The 12,840-nt window shown below is 50.2% G+C and overlaps 1 protein-coding gene across 1 annotated transcript in view; it reads right to left on the reverse strand.

Moving 5' to 3' along the window:
* Window positions 1–590: 590 nt before the first annotated feature.
* The window catches only part of LOC128273628 (transcription factor E4F1), a 44,606-nt gene continuing 32,356 nt past the window's right edge, over window positions 591–12,840 (reverse strand). The window contains exon 9 of the mRNA XM_053011641.1: window positions 591–784. Within this exon, the coding sequence (XP_052867601.1) occupies window positions 591–784 (194 nt within the window). The remainder of the gene's footprint in view (window positions 785–12,840) is intronic.

Here is a 12,840-nt window from a genome sequence, read left to right on the forward strand (position 1 = left end):
GACCCAGTAGCAGAACCCAACTAACCGGACCCTGGTATAACTCTGTGTGGTCTAATGTCGAACAAAAAACCACACACACACACTGGGTCGCGGCTAAGGTACATCCTGCCATTAACCTGTCGTATCACGTGTGACACCCTACCACCTACCCGGAAGGAACTGAAAACTCTCGTTGTGATAGTAATTAACGCAAAAATTATACAAACGATTTTACAACTTTGTTACACCGTTTTGTTCTACGTCGTCGTCGTCTTCTGCACATTTACAAATTTACACATTGAACATACAACACATACTACATTACTGGGCGTATGGGGCCGCAGAACACCGTTTTGTTTTGGTTTTTTGAGGGAGATTCCACGCTCAGAACCGCCGGCTCGGCCCGCTCAGTCGATGATGATGAACTCGCCACCGTCCGGGGCCGCCGGAGACGATAGCGAAGATCCGGATGGCGACGAAGGCGAGTGAGGGTCCTCGCCGGAGGACTCCATCATCGGGGGCGGATGGTGACCGCCGGTGGACAGGCCGGTGCCCACCGGTGCCGCGCTGGCTACGGGGGTCGTCACGGTGAACTCCGGCCGGGCCTTGGGTTAGTTGACCATTGTGCGGATCTCGGTGTGCTGCGTTTCCTTGTGGCGCCGCAGGTCCACCTTGCGCTGGAATGCTTTGTGGCAGAGCTCGCACTGGAACGGCTTGTAGCCGGTGTGTTTCCGCGAGTGCGTGATGAGGTTCGAGCTCTGGCTGAAGGCCTTACCGCACACCTGACACTTGTGAGGCTTTTCGCCTGATAAGAAGAGAGAGAGAATGGATATTAATTATGTCTCAGACTATTATAGAAAACTCCAAAATTACAAACTAAGCCTCAACCACCTGGCTCAATTCCAAAGTGATTTCCATAGCATTATTGTGAAACAATTTAACAAAGATGGCCCTTTAAGAGAGCTCTATCAAGTCATTACCGGCGAACGATTTCAACAATTCCTTTCGCAAAGAATGCGGAGCATTTAATGTAATATTCATGTCCACTTGCCCCTCGAACTAAAGCGGAACGCCTATCAAAACCTCAGTTACTTCGTTTAAAAACCTTCCCAGTCTCTCGTTCATTCCATTACTTCTTTTCGCCCGGGTACTATCAGGGATTGCGACCGCCCACCAAACAGACACTCGCGCTGGCGGAACACGGAGAAAATTTTATTTCTACAATTCCGTTGCTCACTGAATACTTGCACATTACAGGACCGCGCCATCCCCGGGCTGAACCGTTATGCTGCCCGAGAACACTTCTGCCGGCCGGCCAAATCTCGCTGACAAATAAAAGAAAATTGCACGAATCCGAATCCGGCTCTGCGTGCAATCTCCGGGTTCACCGAGCATATCCAACGGCGCGATATTAGATTCTGGGCAATTTACTTCGAAACCGTACAGTGCTCTTTTACTTGCGGAGCTCTGATTGCGTGCCCACCGACCGAGCCTAGACACCGGTTCCGGTAAGGAATAAAATTTTATTCTAAAAGCCAGTCGTTTCTGTGCAGAAAGAGGGAAGATAGAGAGGAAAGAGACGAGTCTGCCAGGTAGCTGCCCCAAAGTGGATTCCAGTGTAGTGTTGCTGCGTCAAGGATTTTGGAGATTGAGGGCAAAATACTTCGCTCTAGTCAAGAACCCAACCCAAAACTTCTCGTATTTCTTATACAGCACATTAAAACGCTTCGAAACGGTGTTCCGAATGCCTCATTTTCATCAGACTTCGTCCTAAAAAAAATCTACAAACCGTACACAAAGGTCCGATTCCTTTCGTCCGATTTTGCGGTGCTCCTTTTTTGCGACGTAAATCCTGATTGCGGTGCAAGGTTGTCCATCGCCGAACCATCATAAAGTCGTAAAAAATTGGCACGTTTATGGGTGTCTGTTTCGGAAAGATTTCAGTTCACCGGGTGGCCAGATGCGGTTTGCTTTACGAGCTCCCGACCGGGCCGACCGACTGTTTCCGCCATCCGGTGCGTTCCGTCATTAACGACGCACCCTGGTGGGGGCCGGGACTATTGTCGGGTGCCGCCAGCAGAGGGAAAAAGCGCGCGCGGGCTCCCGGGCGCAATTTGGCCGGGCCACTGTAAAATGTGGTGGCAAAAATCTTAAATCTCGTCTAGCATCGACCATTAAACGTGAGGTGAGGAGCAAAAAACAGCGCAACGCTCCAGCAAAAGTTAGGGCCGACCGCCGACCGGTTTTAAGTGCCATAAAATGGCCGAGGGACCAGGGCCAGTGACTTAAAAGCCGAGCATGGGGTGGCCCCAAAACATTGCCATTTTCGAGGATCATCTATCACACGTCGGGGGCTTTGAAGTTTGCCGACCAACGCTAGCAGCTTTAATGGCTTGGTTTAGTTACGTTTCTTTTAAATTTTAATCGATTTTGTAGCCCAGGTTTGGACATGTTTCACCTTCCAAGCGTTCATCTCAGCGTCAAGGTCTAAGGTCTATAATTGTTTCAGGTCTCACTTAAAGTCTGACCGTTGGCTAACATAAATACGAAACGATCTCGAAAACGCTAAATGTTAAGATTTCATGCCAAACCTGGAAGCCGCCTGTTTCGCTATCGATTGTGGACTTCATCTAAAGGCCCGGAGACGGCGTAGCAGTTCCGTTAGCAAAGTGCGCCACGTTCACATATGTTATGGTTTTATGGAATGGTATTATAAGAATTCCCGGTTCGCGTAAGAAGGAGCGCAAACCGCAAGCAACACCTCTACGGCCCGCCACCCGAAACCCGTGCCATAAGGGGGAACGGACTAACAAAGTTGACGGCCCGGCGGCGGCGGGGTTGAGCTCTAGCTTCCTCGCAGGATGCAGGACTCTGCAATCCGCCCTACATGACTCTCGGTATTCGCGGTCTGGTTTCGCGTTTCAAAACCAATTCCGTCGACTCCGACGCTGTTCGAGCCCTCCGAGCCGGATATAATGGATGTCTGGCGAAAATCCCGTCTGGTTAATTTGTAACAAAACCGCGAACCATTTGTAACATTAAACTCCAGCTGGCCCGGCCGTGGCCGTGAGCATCGGTGAGCGCCATGTGAGACGGCCACTTGTGACGTGGCAGTGTGAAAATGAGATTACACTTGTTTCGAGCGATTAAAAGCTTTGCCGCGTCCTTGCCGCGCCACGGGTTCCCTCGGAAGGTGCTGCCCTGGCCGGAGAGCGCGCGTTGGTGTTGGAGCGGCAGAGGGGGGTTTTTTATCCTTCCTCTCCCGTGCCGTGCCATGTTTATCTTTCGCCGGGCGCGTTGTTGTTGCCGCTGTGTTGCCATTGCGAGTCTTAAAATAACACGGGGTGTGTCAATCAAAATCAACCTCTCGTACGCAGGTTCTGATTCAATTATCATCACCACCGGCACAGCCACCGGTGGCCACCGACGCGGGGGTCTGAGGTCTGAGGCCGGAATCGGGTTCGGATTTTTGCCGCAATCCACCGGATTAGTCGTCGTATTACAACATCAAACGCGAAACGGGTCCGGCCGGGCGATTGACGTAAAACTTGCCTCGGGCAACTCGTTGGGCAACACTATTGTTGAAGCCTCGGTTGCATTGTGTTTCATTTTACATGTTTTCAAATTTTCCAACGTTACATTTCCCGGTAACGAGACACACAGGAATGGGATTGTACGGAGCGCGTTTCCCGTGCGCGGTCGATCTACCAAATCTAGGGCTATGGTTTGGTTTTCGAGCACAACTAATCACTGTGCGAGCGTGTGTGTGCGGTACACCATACTAGCAACCGAAGGATAAGCGGGCCAACTATATCACCGACCGACCGACCGACCGACGGACGGAGCAATCAACGTCACACAATGATTTATGTGATTTATAATGAAATACTTAGCAGTCATTAATAATTGATCAACAGCGCCCGGTCCTGGTGGTTGGGTCGCATGTCGGGTCCTGAAATCCTGGCGAACACGCCCGCCCTAAGGAACGGTGAACAAATAGAGTCGAGCGGTTTTAGCGTGACTTGCGGTAAAATAGGTGCTGAATGATACGAAAGGATTAGCGAAAGATTAGGAAACTTCATTGATTCTCGATTGGATCGCGCCCCCTAGCATTTTGGCGATAGGTCCTTTGCCCTAGGGGGAAAAGCGCAGGGCAGGCTTAAGGCATTAAAGGTGATGGAGTTATTAAGTGATGGTTTCAAACTATGATGGGGTAAAATTTTCAAGACGAACAATTACACCAAGCGCTATGCTCGTAGGCTCGTATGGTTGGAAAACGTATAGTTGATCGTAAAACAGAATTGTGAAGCGCTGTACGTTTTATAGATTTGTGGGAATAATCCAATCGGGTAAAGAATTTGTTTAATTGATCATGTCATTTTACTGTCTACACACTGCTTCCAGGTTTGCGTTTTGTTTTTATTATAGACGATCAATAAACACTGCAAAGTACCGTACATAGTAAACGTTCAAAAGCAATTAGAATCTACGAATCGTATACCGAAATTGTTTCCGACAACGAAACATACTGTATGTTTGATGCCCAATCTCGTTTCTAACCCTTGACGAGCTTAATGATTGTTAAGTAAAAAATTTTTTTTAATTGACTTTGTTAATTGATCGACGCACCTTTTCAGGCGACCCTTACTTTAACGTAAGCATGGGTATGTTCTAATTTCTGTTCTGTGTCTACGAAAAGAATCTACGATACGAAAGAATCATTATTCAAACAATAGACTATGATTTTTTTATCAAAATTATTCAATCCTTCAACCAACCATCAAATAGGTTATTAGAGTCAATTTAACTTTACATTTTTTGTCTTTTTTTGCAGCGTTGATTAGCTCCACGTGCTTTATGACTTATTATGAGAAAGAGTTGTATGTTTTATGTTTCAAATTGGCTTCATTTCGGACCTTGACAGTGCATCAACTTTTAACAGTTGCAGTTTACTACGACAACACGGATCCTAATATCCTGCCCGTTCTAATAATAATAATTAAAATAACAGTCGGTCTTGAAATGTTCATAACAACCTAAAATTCATGGACTGCGCCAAACCAATCAAGACAATCACTCCAAACGGTACCAAATATTGATTTCCATCGTTCGCCATCAGACGTTCGTGAGCCGTAAATCCACCATAAGGCGGGATGTAGAAACTATGCCTTCAGATGTTAAAATATTACAAACCGGCAAACTACGAACACCGTCGCCATCGGCGGTATTGAAACGACCACAATCAAACGCTCGCCGACATCCTTCCAATGGGACGCTAGCCGACCAAGCTCCTGTATGCACCAACACCAACAGCCATCACGGAGTTTTTCCGCCCAAGCAGCCCGCGAGCGTAGCCATAGAAACGAGACTTTATATGTGGGCGTCACTGGGAAAATCACAGCGCACCAATGAAAAGTTTAGTGGATGTGGAAGGCTTCCTTCGTGTAATCTGATTTTCCTGCCCGCCCGATTCCCCGGGTGGCCGACCAGGCGCAGAGGCGCAGAGACCGGTTTGATTTTCATATTTTCCACCCGAAACCGCGCGCCCGATCTTCTTCTTTTTCTCTTTCGCTCCGCGCTAGTGTTCCTTTTCCATCTTTATGGAATGTCTTCGCATAAAATTGAATTATCATTTGGTCCCTGTCTCGCTCCCGTCTCGCCGTCGGGTCACCCAGTCGCCGAATTGTTTCCTCTGCTGCCGGATGCCAGTTTCATGCTCGCGAAAATCTGCCAGATTTTCCCGGAGCACCGAAGCACCCCAAAATGCCGCCAATACGCTCACCATCCCGGTCGTCGTCGGCGGTATGTGCTGCTGGCTCCGTTATATGCAGGAACCATTGCTCAGCTTTTCCGTTTTCCCTGTTCGCCTTTTAAATGGCAAAAAAATACCGGAAAGCCGTTAGCGCCGTTATGGCTTCCCCCCTTGGAAGAAAAGGGAAAAAGGTTGGCAATGGCAACTTGGCGTCTCCCTCTCTCTCTCAGAGTCGCTCTCTTTCTTCCGTTCACTGCACGATCATCAACCTCATTGAGACCCATTACGCTTTCCATTGTGATTTTCGTTTTACTTTCCCGCAGACAGAGGGACTTTCCCGGGACGGACTAACGGTAATCATCGTCATAATGATAATGATATGGTAATACCGGGCCGCCCGAGCGTTAGAGCGAGAGCGAGCGAATGAATGATGGACATAGTGCTGGCTGGCACCGGGACCGGGGATGCTGGCTGCGGATTTTCCACAAACTCGTAAATGTGGCCGGCAGTGTCACCGTTCGCTTCTTTTGTCAGGTTTTTCCACGACGCCGACACTGGCTAGGAAAATCTTAATTTCTCCCCTTCTATTTCTGTCCCAGTCCCGTCTCATCATTATCCTCAAGCGTCCTGTCCCGTTCGCACTCGACGGGCCAATTTCGAAAACGGAAAAAGCGCCGAAATATTTTCGGCTTCGTGCGCATTTGGAAAATCAGGAGATTGCCAGGAGATAAAACCGTTTTTACGACACCTTCCCGGGGACAGCGAGTGGCGCACACAAACACCAACACATTGTTTTATGATTCTTTTGTTTCGCTTTAAAAGGTTTATGGCATTTGAATGATTAAGCTTTGCAATCTGGCCCGGCCGGCCACGCAAACAATTTCGGAACATAGCGGACGGTTGTAGACGCAGCGTTTCTCGGTCGAAGATTTTGGACGAAAGTATTTTTATGACCCGACCCGGACGAAAGGATTGAAATATTTACACGAGCCCGCGTCATTGTCGTCACAGTGGGCCCTGAAAATCGGTTACCTTGCGTGTTGCACATAAAATCTCGGGGTCCCTGAAATGTGTGCGTGAAGCTTGCCGCTGATCGATTGCCTGCGGCTGCGGGTCTCAGCATTAGACTCGTAAAGACCAGGAAGCGGGCGATCGCTGGATTTCTGGGGCCCAAAAGGGATACACACAATTTATTCTCCCCCCCAACAACATTAACCAACCCGTCTCGTCCGTTTATGTGGTGTTGCTGGGGATCACCCGGATCTCGGTCGGATCGTAAAACAGAAGGGAACCACCAACGCACGGCAACGCACGATCCATCTTGGAAATCCATTTTCATCGGAAATCATCTGAGACGACCTAAATCAGAGCCCGGCCCCGCGTGCGAGGGCCCGGTGCGATGTCCTGCCCCGAACGCCTGTGATTGTGCCCGGCGAAATGGTTCTGATTTTGTCTCACGTTTTAGTGCCACCCGACCCCCCGGCTCCGTGGCCTCCACACAGCAAGGACGAGCGGTTTATTGATTTTTCCATTTAACTACCGGCCATCCGGCGCCAAATGGCCTTCGAACGGGGGAAGGATGTGTGTGGCATCTGCTTTATATCATCCGCCGGCGTGGCGTGATAGCATCCGCCACGACGGGACGGGTCCCTCCGACTCACCCTCCCGCCCCACCCGACGGACCAAGAAATCGTACCAAGATTGCTCGGCTTAGTGCCAACATATACCGGGCTCTAGCACATCCTTACCGCCGTCGAAACGGCCACCGGCAAAAAAAGGACACACAAGATAAACGACAGACGTCTGCTAGATAACCATTACCCCACTCTGGCCCCCCCAAAACCTCGGTCGGTGGCCGGCTCTCGTCCAAATTCATGAATCAACTCTCGGTCGTTATCTCGGCTCCGGGGAGAAAAAAAGGCTCGGAACTCGGATTTCTGCAGCCTTCCTGCGCTGACCCAGCACCGAAGCGCAGCGCGAAACGAAACGCGCCGCTCGTAAATGCTACACGTTTGGCTATAAATATAAAATCTGTGGAAAAAATCCTGTATATTTTATCACACACACAGAGCGCACAGCGGGACTCGGAAAAGCTCGGGCCTCCGCTCCGTCCACCCAGCTCACAACACAACTACCACTGCAACCGATTGCCAGAGAGAGAGAGCGGGACAGCCGACAGAAGGAGCTTTCCACGGTTCGAGTAGTTTTATGTGGCACCCGAAACCATTATCATCAGTTTCATTTGTCGGATTTTCCCGGAGAGATTCAATCTCTTTCACATGGCTGACTTTAATGATAGTGCTACCCTCTCCAACGTTCGGCTCGAGGGGTGGACGTGGTGGTGACCATACCGGAAGGGAAGTATATAAAAATACAGCAGCATCACAGAGAGAGGGAGAGAGACAGAGAGCGCCGATAAGCGGCCGTTGCGAGGTCAACAGTATATAAGCCGCGTCGGAAGAGATTCCTTCCGACGCGGCACACGCCTTTTCGTCCTTTTCGTCCGTTCCGGCTCCTGGCGTGCTCCACAAAATTGAATCACGCTTCGCACAAAGGACGGGATTTTCCGGTGGCCTCCCCACACACACACACACACCGTACGAGACACCTCGACGGATACCCGCGCAAAACACGCGTCCCGGTGCGCGACTGACGGAGCAAAGCACCCCCAATCGGTGGGAATGGGGTCCCACCACCCCACAAAAGAGGAGGAAAAAAGCTTTCGACATTTTCGTCGCAATCTGACGCAATCTGCAATCCGATCCGCGCTCCGGTGGGGGCCGCCATCTGGGAATGTATCATCGCGTCGCGGCCACACACACATGACGCAAGTGAGTGCGTGTTGCGAGCGGAAAACGGGTAAGAGAGAGAGAAAGCGAGAGAGAGAGGGAAGAAAAGGATGGCGGGACGTGGCCTCCAATCGGGTCGCAAATGGCGAACCAAAGCTGAACCGAAGCTGAACTCTCAGTCGAGAATCAGAGCACATTTTATGTGCGCCTCCGAGCACGTGTGTTCGTGATATCGTGCGGGTGGATGGGTGGAAAACGGGTGGCTCCCCCCCCGTGGGTTGATAACACTGAGAACCAACGGGTGTGTGTGTGTGTGCGATACCATCATCAGCATCATCGGGGCTGATGACTGCCACACACACAGCAATCGGAGTCATTATAACGATTCTGTTCCATTTTCGGTCCGGATTTTTTCGGTCCTCCCAACCCGTGCGCCCCCGTCTGTGTGTGTGTGTGTGTGTGTGTCCTTATCAGGCAGGCGAGGCCCCTGCGCTATCCTGTCTTCATCATGGCGAGGTTCATGGCCTTCGGGGCGAATCTCTTCATATGAGTTTGTCTGTGCCCCTTTCGTCCGGTTCCCAGCCTGTTTTTCCGGCCCCTCTGCAAGTTGTTTGCTTTTCATTCTCGCCATGGCCGCCACTTCCGGTGGCCGGAATACATAGGCTTCCGGCATCAAGGGGGGCGTCCCGGTACATAGGGCGCGACGTCGTTGAGTCAGCGGCGCGCCGGTTGTCGGTTCGCCGACAACCGAGCATTCTCGGTGCTGATTTTTGCTTTTTCATTTCCCTTTTTTTTTTCGTCTGTTTGGATGGAGCCATTTTGTTGCCTCACGTCACGTTCGGCGGTGGCGACGGCAGCGTACGGGGAAACTCGGGTTGGATTTTCACGGTTTTGGTTGAAAGCTTTCGCACATGGCGCGAGATTGAGCGCAATTCAATAACGGGATGGAGCACGCGTGGCGGAAGTAGTACATAAGCCCGACGGGTTGGGGGCGTAGGGAACAGCGGGGGACAGAGTGACAACGGGGTCGAAACAGGGCCCGACCCAACCCATCAGTTCGCGGGCGCACGGCAATGAATCTGAGGCAAAAGAAATCAGACAAATTTAGATAAATAGCAACGGCGCAATCTGGCTGGCCGGCTGGCTGCTGACGGGTTTGGGGCACCAGGGATGCGCGCCCTGGAAAATCGCTTTCCATCGCCAGCCGACCGGAAGACGGAACATGATTTGCGGCGCCATGGGAAAAGGATTTGTGGAACCAGCCGGAAGGTAAGCGGCACGGTCATTCGCGCACGGTAGCGACAGTGAGATTTAATGAAGCGAAGGTTTTCCGGGAAAAACAGATTTATTTTCTAGAAAACATTATATAAATAAAGGATAAATTATTTGAGGAATTCTCGGTACGGTAACTTTACGATAATGTACCAGTAGAGGATCAACTAATATAATTTTCCGCAAACGAAACACGAAATAATTATTCACTATTTCGGTGATTGCCTCTTCATTTGACGAAAAACTTTGTCCTCCGAACGCAATTTTAGAATGAGTCATTTCAGCCTCCGCACGGACACCTTTTGCATGTCTAAATATTGTTTTTAACTAAGACAAACAAACGTTTTTTAAATATTTATAACCTTTGACATCGCTCCCATTAATTCGGTGGCCATTTGGATGTTTTCGTCGGTAGTGGCAGTATTTGGCAGAGGCCAACTCTCTTTTGCCTTTGAAAAATGAATATTTAAGGACAACTTCCGATACTCGATTTAGTTCCATTTTCATAAAAACACTGACATCAACTTGCTCAAACGATTTGTAACAAAAATTTCACTTTCTTCAAAAACTAGTGGAAATTTTTGGTGAGGAACTGTCAGAAGATCGACAACCAAATTCACTAGCTTTCATTGACTTGTGCTGCCACCTTTATGTTGAGCTCGGAAATGTATCAAATCAGCCGCGTATTTCGTATAGTTAAAAAATAATGACTGATTAAGCTCCATAACCGGAAACCTAATCAACAATGATTTCATCCGAAGCAGCATAAGCAGATATTTGAGTATAAAATTGATCCATTTACGCTGATATACATAATTGTTTCTGTGGGAAATAAAGCAAAACAATGCTGGAAAATTTACCAAATTCCTGCTTAACTTTCGGCCTTAGCTTGGTGATCAGCAATAACCGACACAACGCCCACCGTGCCGCGATTGCTATATAGTAGCAGGATCCGATTTGCCCGACAGCCAACGCATTGATTTCTGGCCCGACAATGGCGATAACGGTGTGATTGTGCTGTTTTAATGTTGATTGGTGCGACATGCGCATTGAACGCGTCCATTAAATGCCCAATCAGAGAGTCAATCGGTGGCACATTTTCTCTCCTCTGCTGCTGCTGCTGCTCCTGCCACCAGGATTCTGTGGCCAGCCCGCCACGCAAACGGCACAACCCACCGATGTTGACTAATTTAATTGACGGCAGAAATACATAGGCAAGGTGCTGTGTGTGTGTGTGGCCGATTTTAGTCGAAACCCGTTCGGCCACTCGCATATTCCGACGTCCGTCCGGGTGTCATGTTTTATGCTGTTGCCAAAATTAGCTTGTTTTCCAAACCAATTACCGAACCGACTGCGAAGCGAAACTTGTTTCGGGATCGCCCCCAAAAGCCCCAAGAACCCCGGTGCGGACCGAGACCGAGAGATTCGGGGCTCGTCGGAAAGATTCCGACACCGATATTGCATTAGAAAGATTTGTTTCCGAGTGATCCGGCGCCACCGGCCGGCAGCAGCGCCACATGAGTGGGTTTTGTATATTAGACAGATTAAACCAGCTGGGGATCCCGGGTTTCCCGGTTGCCCCAGGATCCGGTTGAGCCCGACGGAACCATGAGCAGCATTTTAAAGGAAGCCCCATCAACGGTGCGTCAAGGATCGGCCCCTTTGGTAGACAAAAGTTTTCCCGTCCGCTCGACGATGCAGAGGACCACGCCAGCCGAGTCCACGTGCCTTCCTAGCCGAAAAAGGGGCCTCATACGGCCGTCGGCCGACCGAGAAGACCCCAAAAACCACCACCACCACCACGACGACGATGATGATGATGGCAACATTCCGTAATCTTTCGCAAAAAGGCCGGACGGTACCGAACACGGAGCGGTAACGAACCGCTGTCGAATCTCGAATCGGTCCACAATCGAATCATCGAGTTTTATGGATTTTTCCATCGGCGACGGCACCCGGGCAACATCCGGGGGCCGCAGGGAAAATCTTCTCGATTGCTCCCACAGGATCGATTTTTATCGGGGCCCCTTCTCAGCGCCCTCTCTCTCGAGGGCACGCTAGCTCTTTCCGACTCTTTCCGACCGCTTCGAGGTCATTTTGGCTTCATCATCATCATCGTGCTCTTGGTGGTGGGTTCAATAGAACCATTTTCCGGCTGCATTCAGCCGGGCAGTCCAGGTCGGACGGGATGCTGCAGATTTTCTAGTTCCGACAGCGCCCGGCCCGGTCGCGTCTGAGTTTTTCGGCTTGGAGCTAAAAATTTTACGCCATGAATTATTAATGACGCTTTATGTGCTGCTCACTTTTTTAAGCCGCTACGGCCACGGTTTATCCTTTTCCTAGCGGGCGCGCTACGGCACGGTGTATGTGTGTGTGTTTTTGGCCGAGTGTCAGTTCCGGGGTGGCATTAAATAAAATTTAGACCAAAGAAGCACCGCCACAGCAACGGGCAGGCGAAAAAGGACGCGTCGCACCAGCTGAAAGAAATGGGACACTTTACCGACGCTGGCGATGCAACGTTCCCGCACTGCCGGTGCTCTAAAGGACACACTTTACACTTTCCGGACGAGCCTTTCCACCTGGCCGCGTGTCGCTCCGGATAAGACAGTCGCTGCCGCCATTTCTTATTTGCCTGATGAAGGTGAAAATCTGTTGTTGGGAGAGATAAAATCGTACGAGTAATGCGTCCCCGCCGTTCGGGGCGCATCCTTTTCGGCGGCGGCTCGGGGGCTACCAGTACCGGATTACATTAGTATAATGAGAAATTTATGGGTTCATCCGCCCGACGTCAACCCCCGTTTGGGGCCGGCCGGGAAGTGGATTACACCGAGAAGCGCCACCGCGCAGGATACGGTTCCGGGCTTCGGGAAAAAGGGTGACTAATTAATTAAATCTTTAAGGATTGCCTTCTGCGCCCGTCGCGATGCGGATTCTTCGTAATGAAGCGTTTGAGTGGGTGTTTATTGGATGCAGGATGTGGCCAGAACAAGGAGCGCGATACGTTCATGTGTGGCACATCAAATCATGAACAGCAAGCAGCATTTGATG

Source organism: Anopheles cruzii, chromosome 3 (genome assembly GCF_943734635.1).
Source record: "Anopheles cruzii chromosome 3, idAnoCruzAS_RS32_06, whole genome shotgun sequence".
NCBI classification, from domain to species: Eukaryota; Metazoa; Arthropoda; class Insecta; order Diptera; family Culicidae; genus Anopheles; species Anopheles cruzii.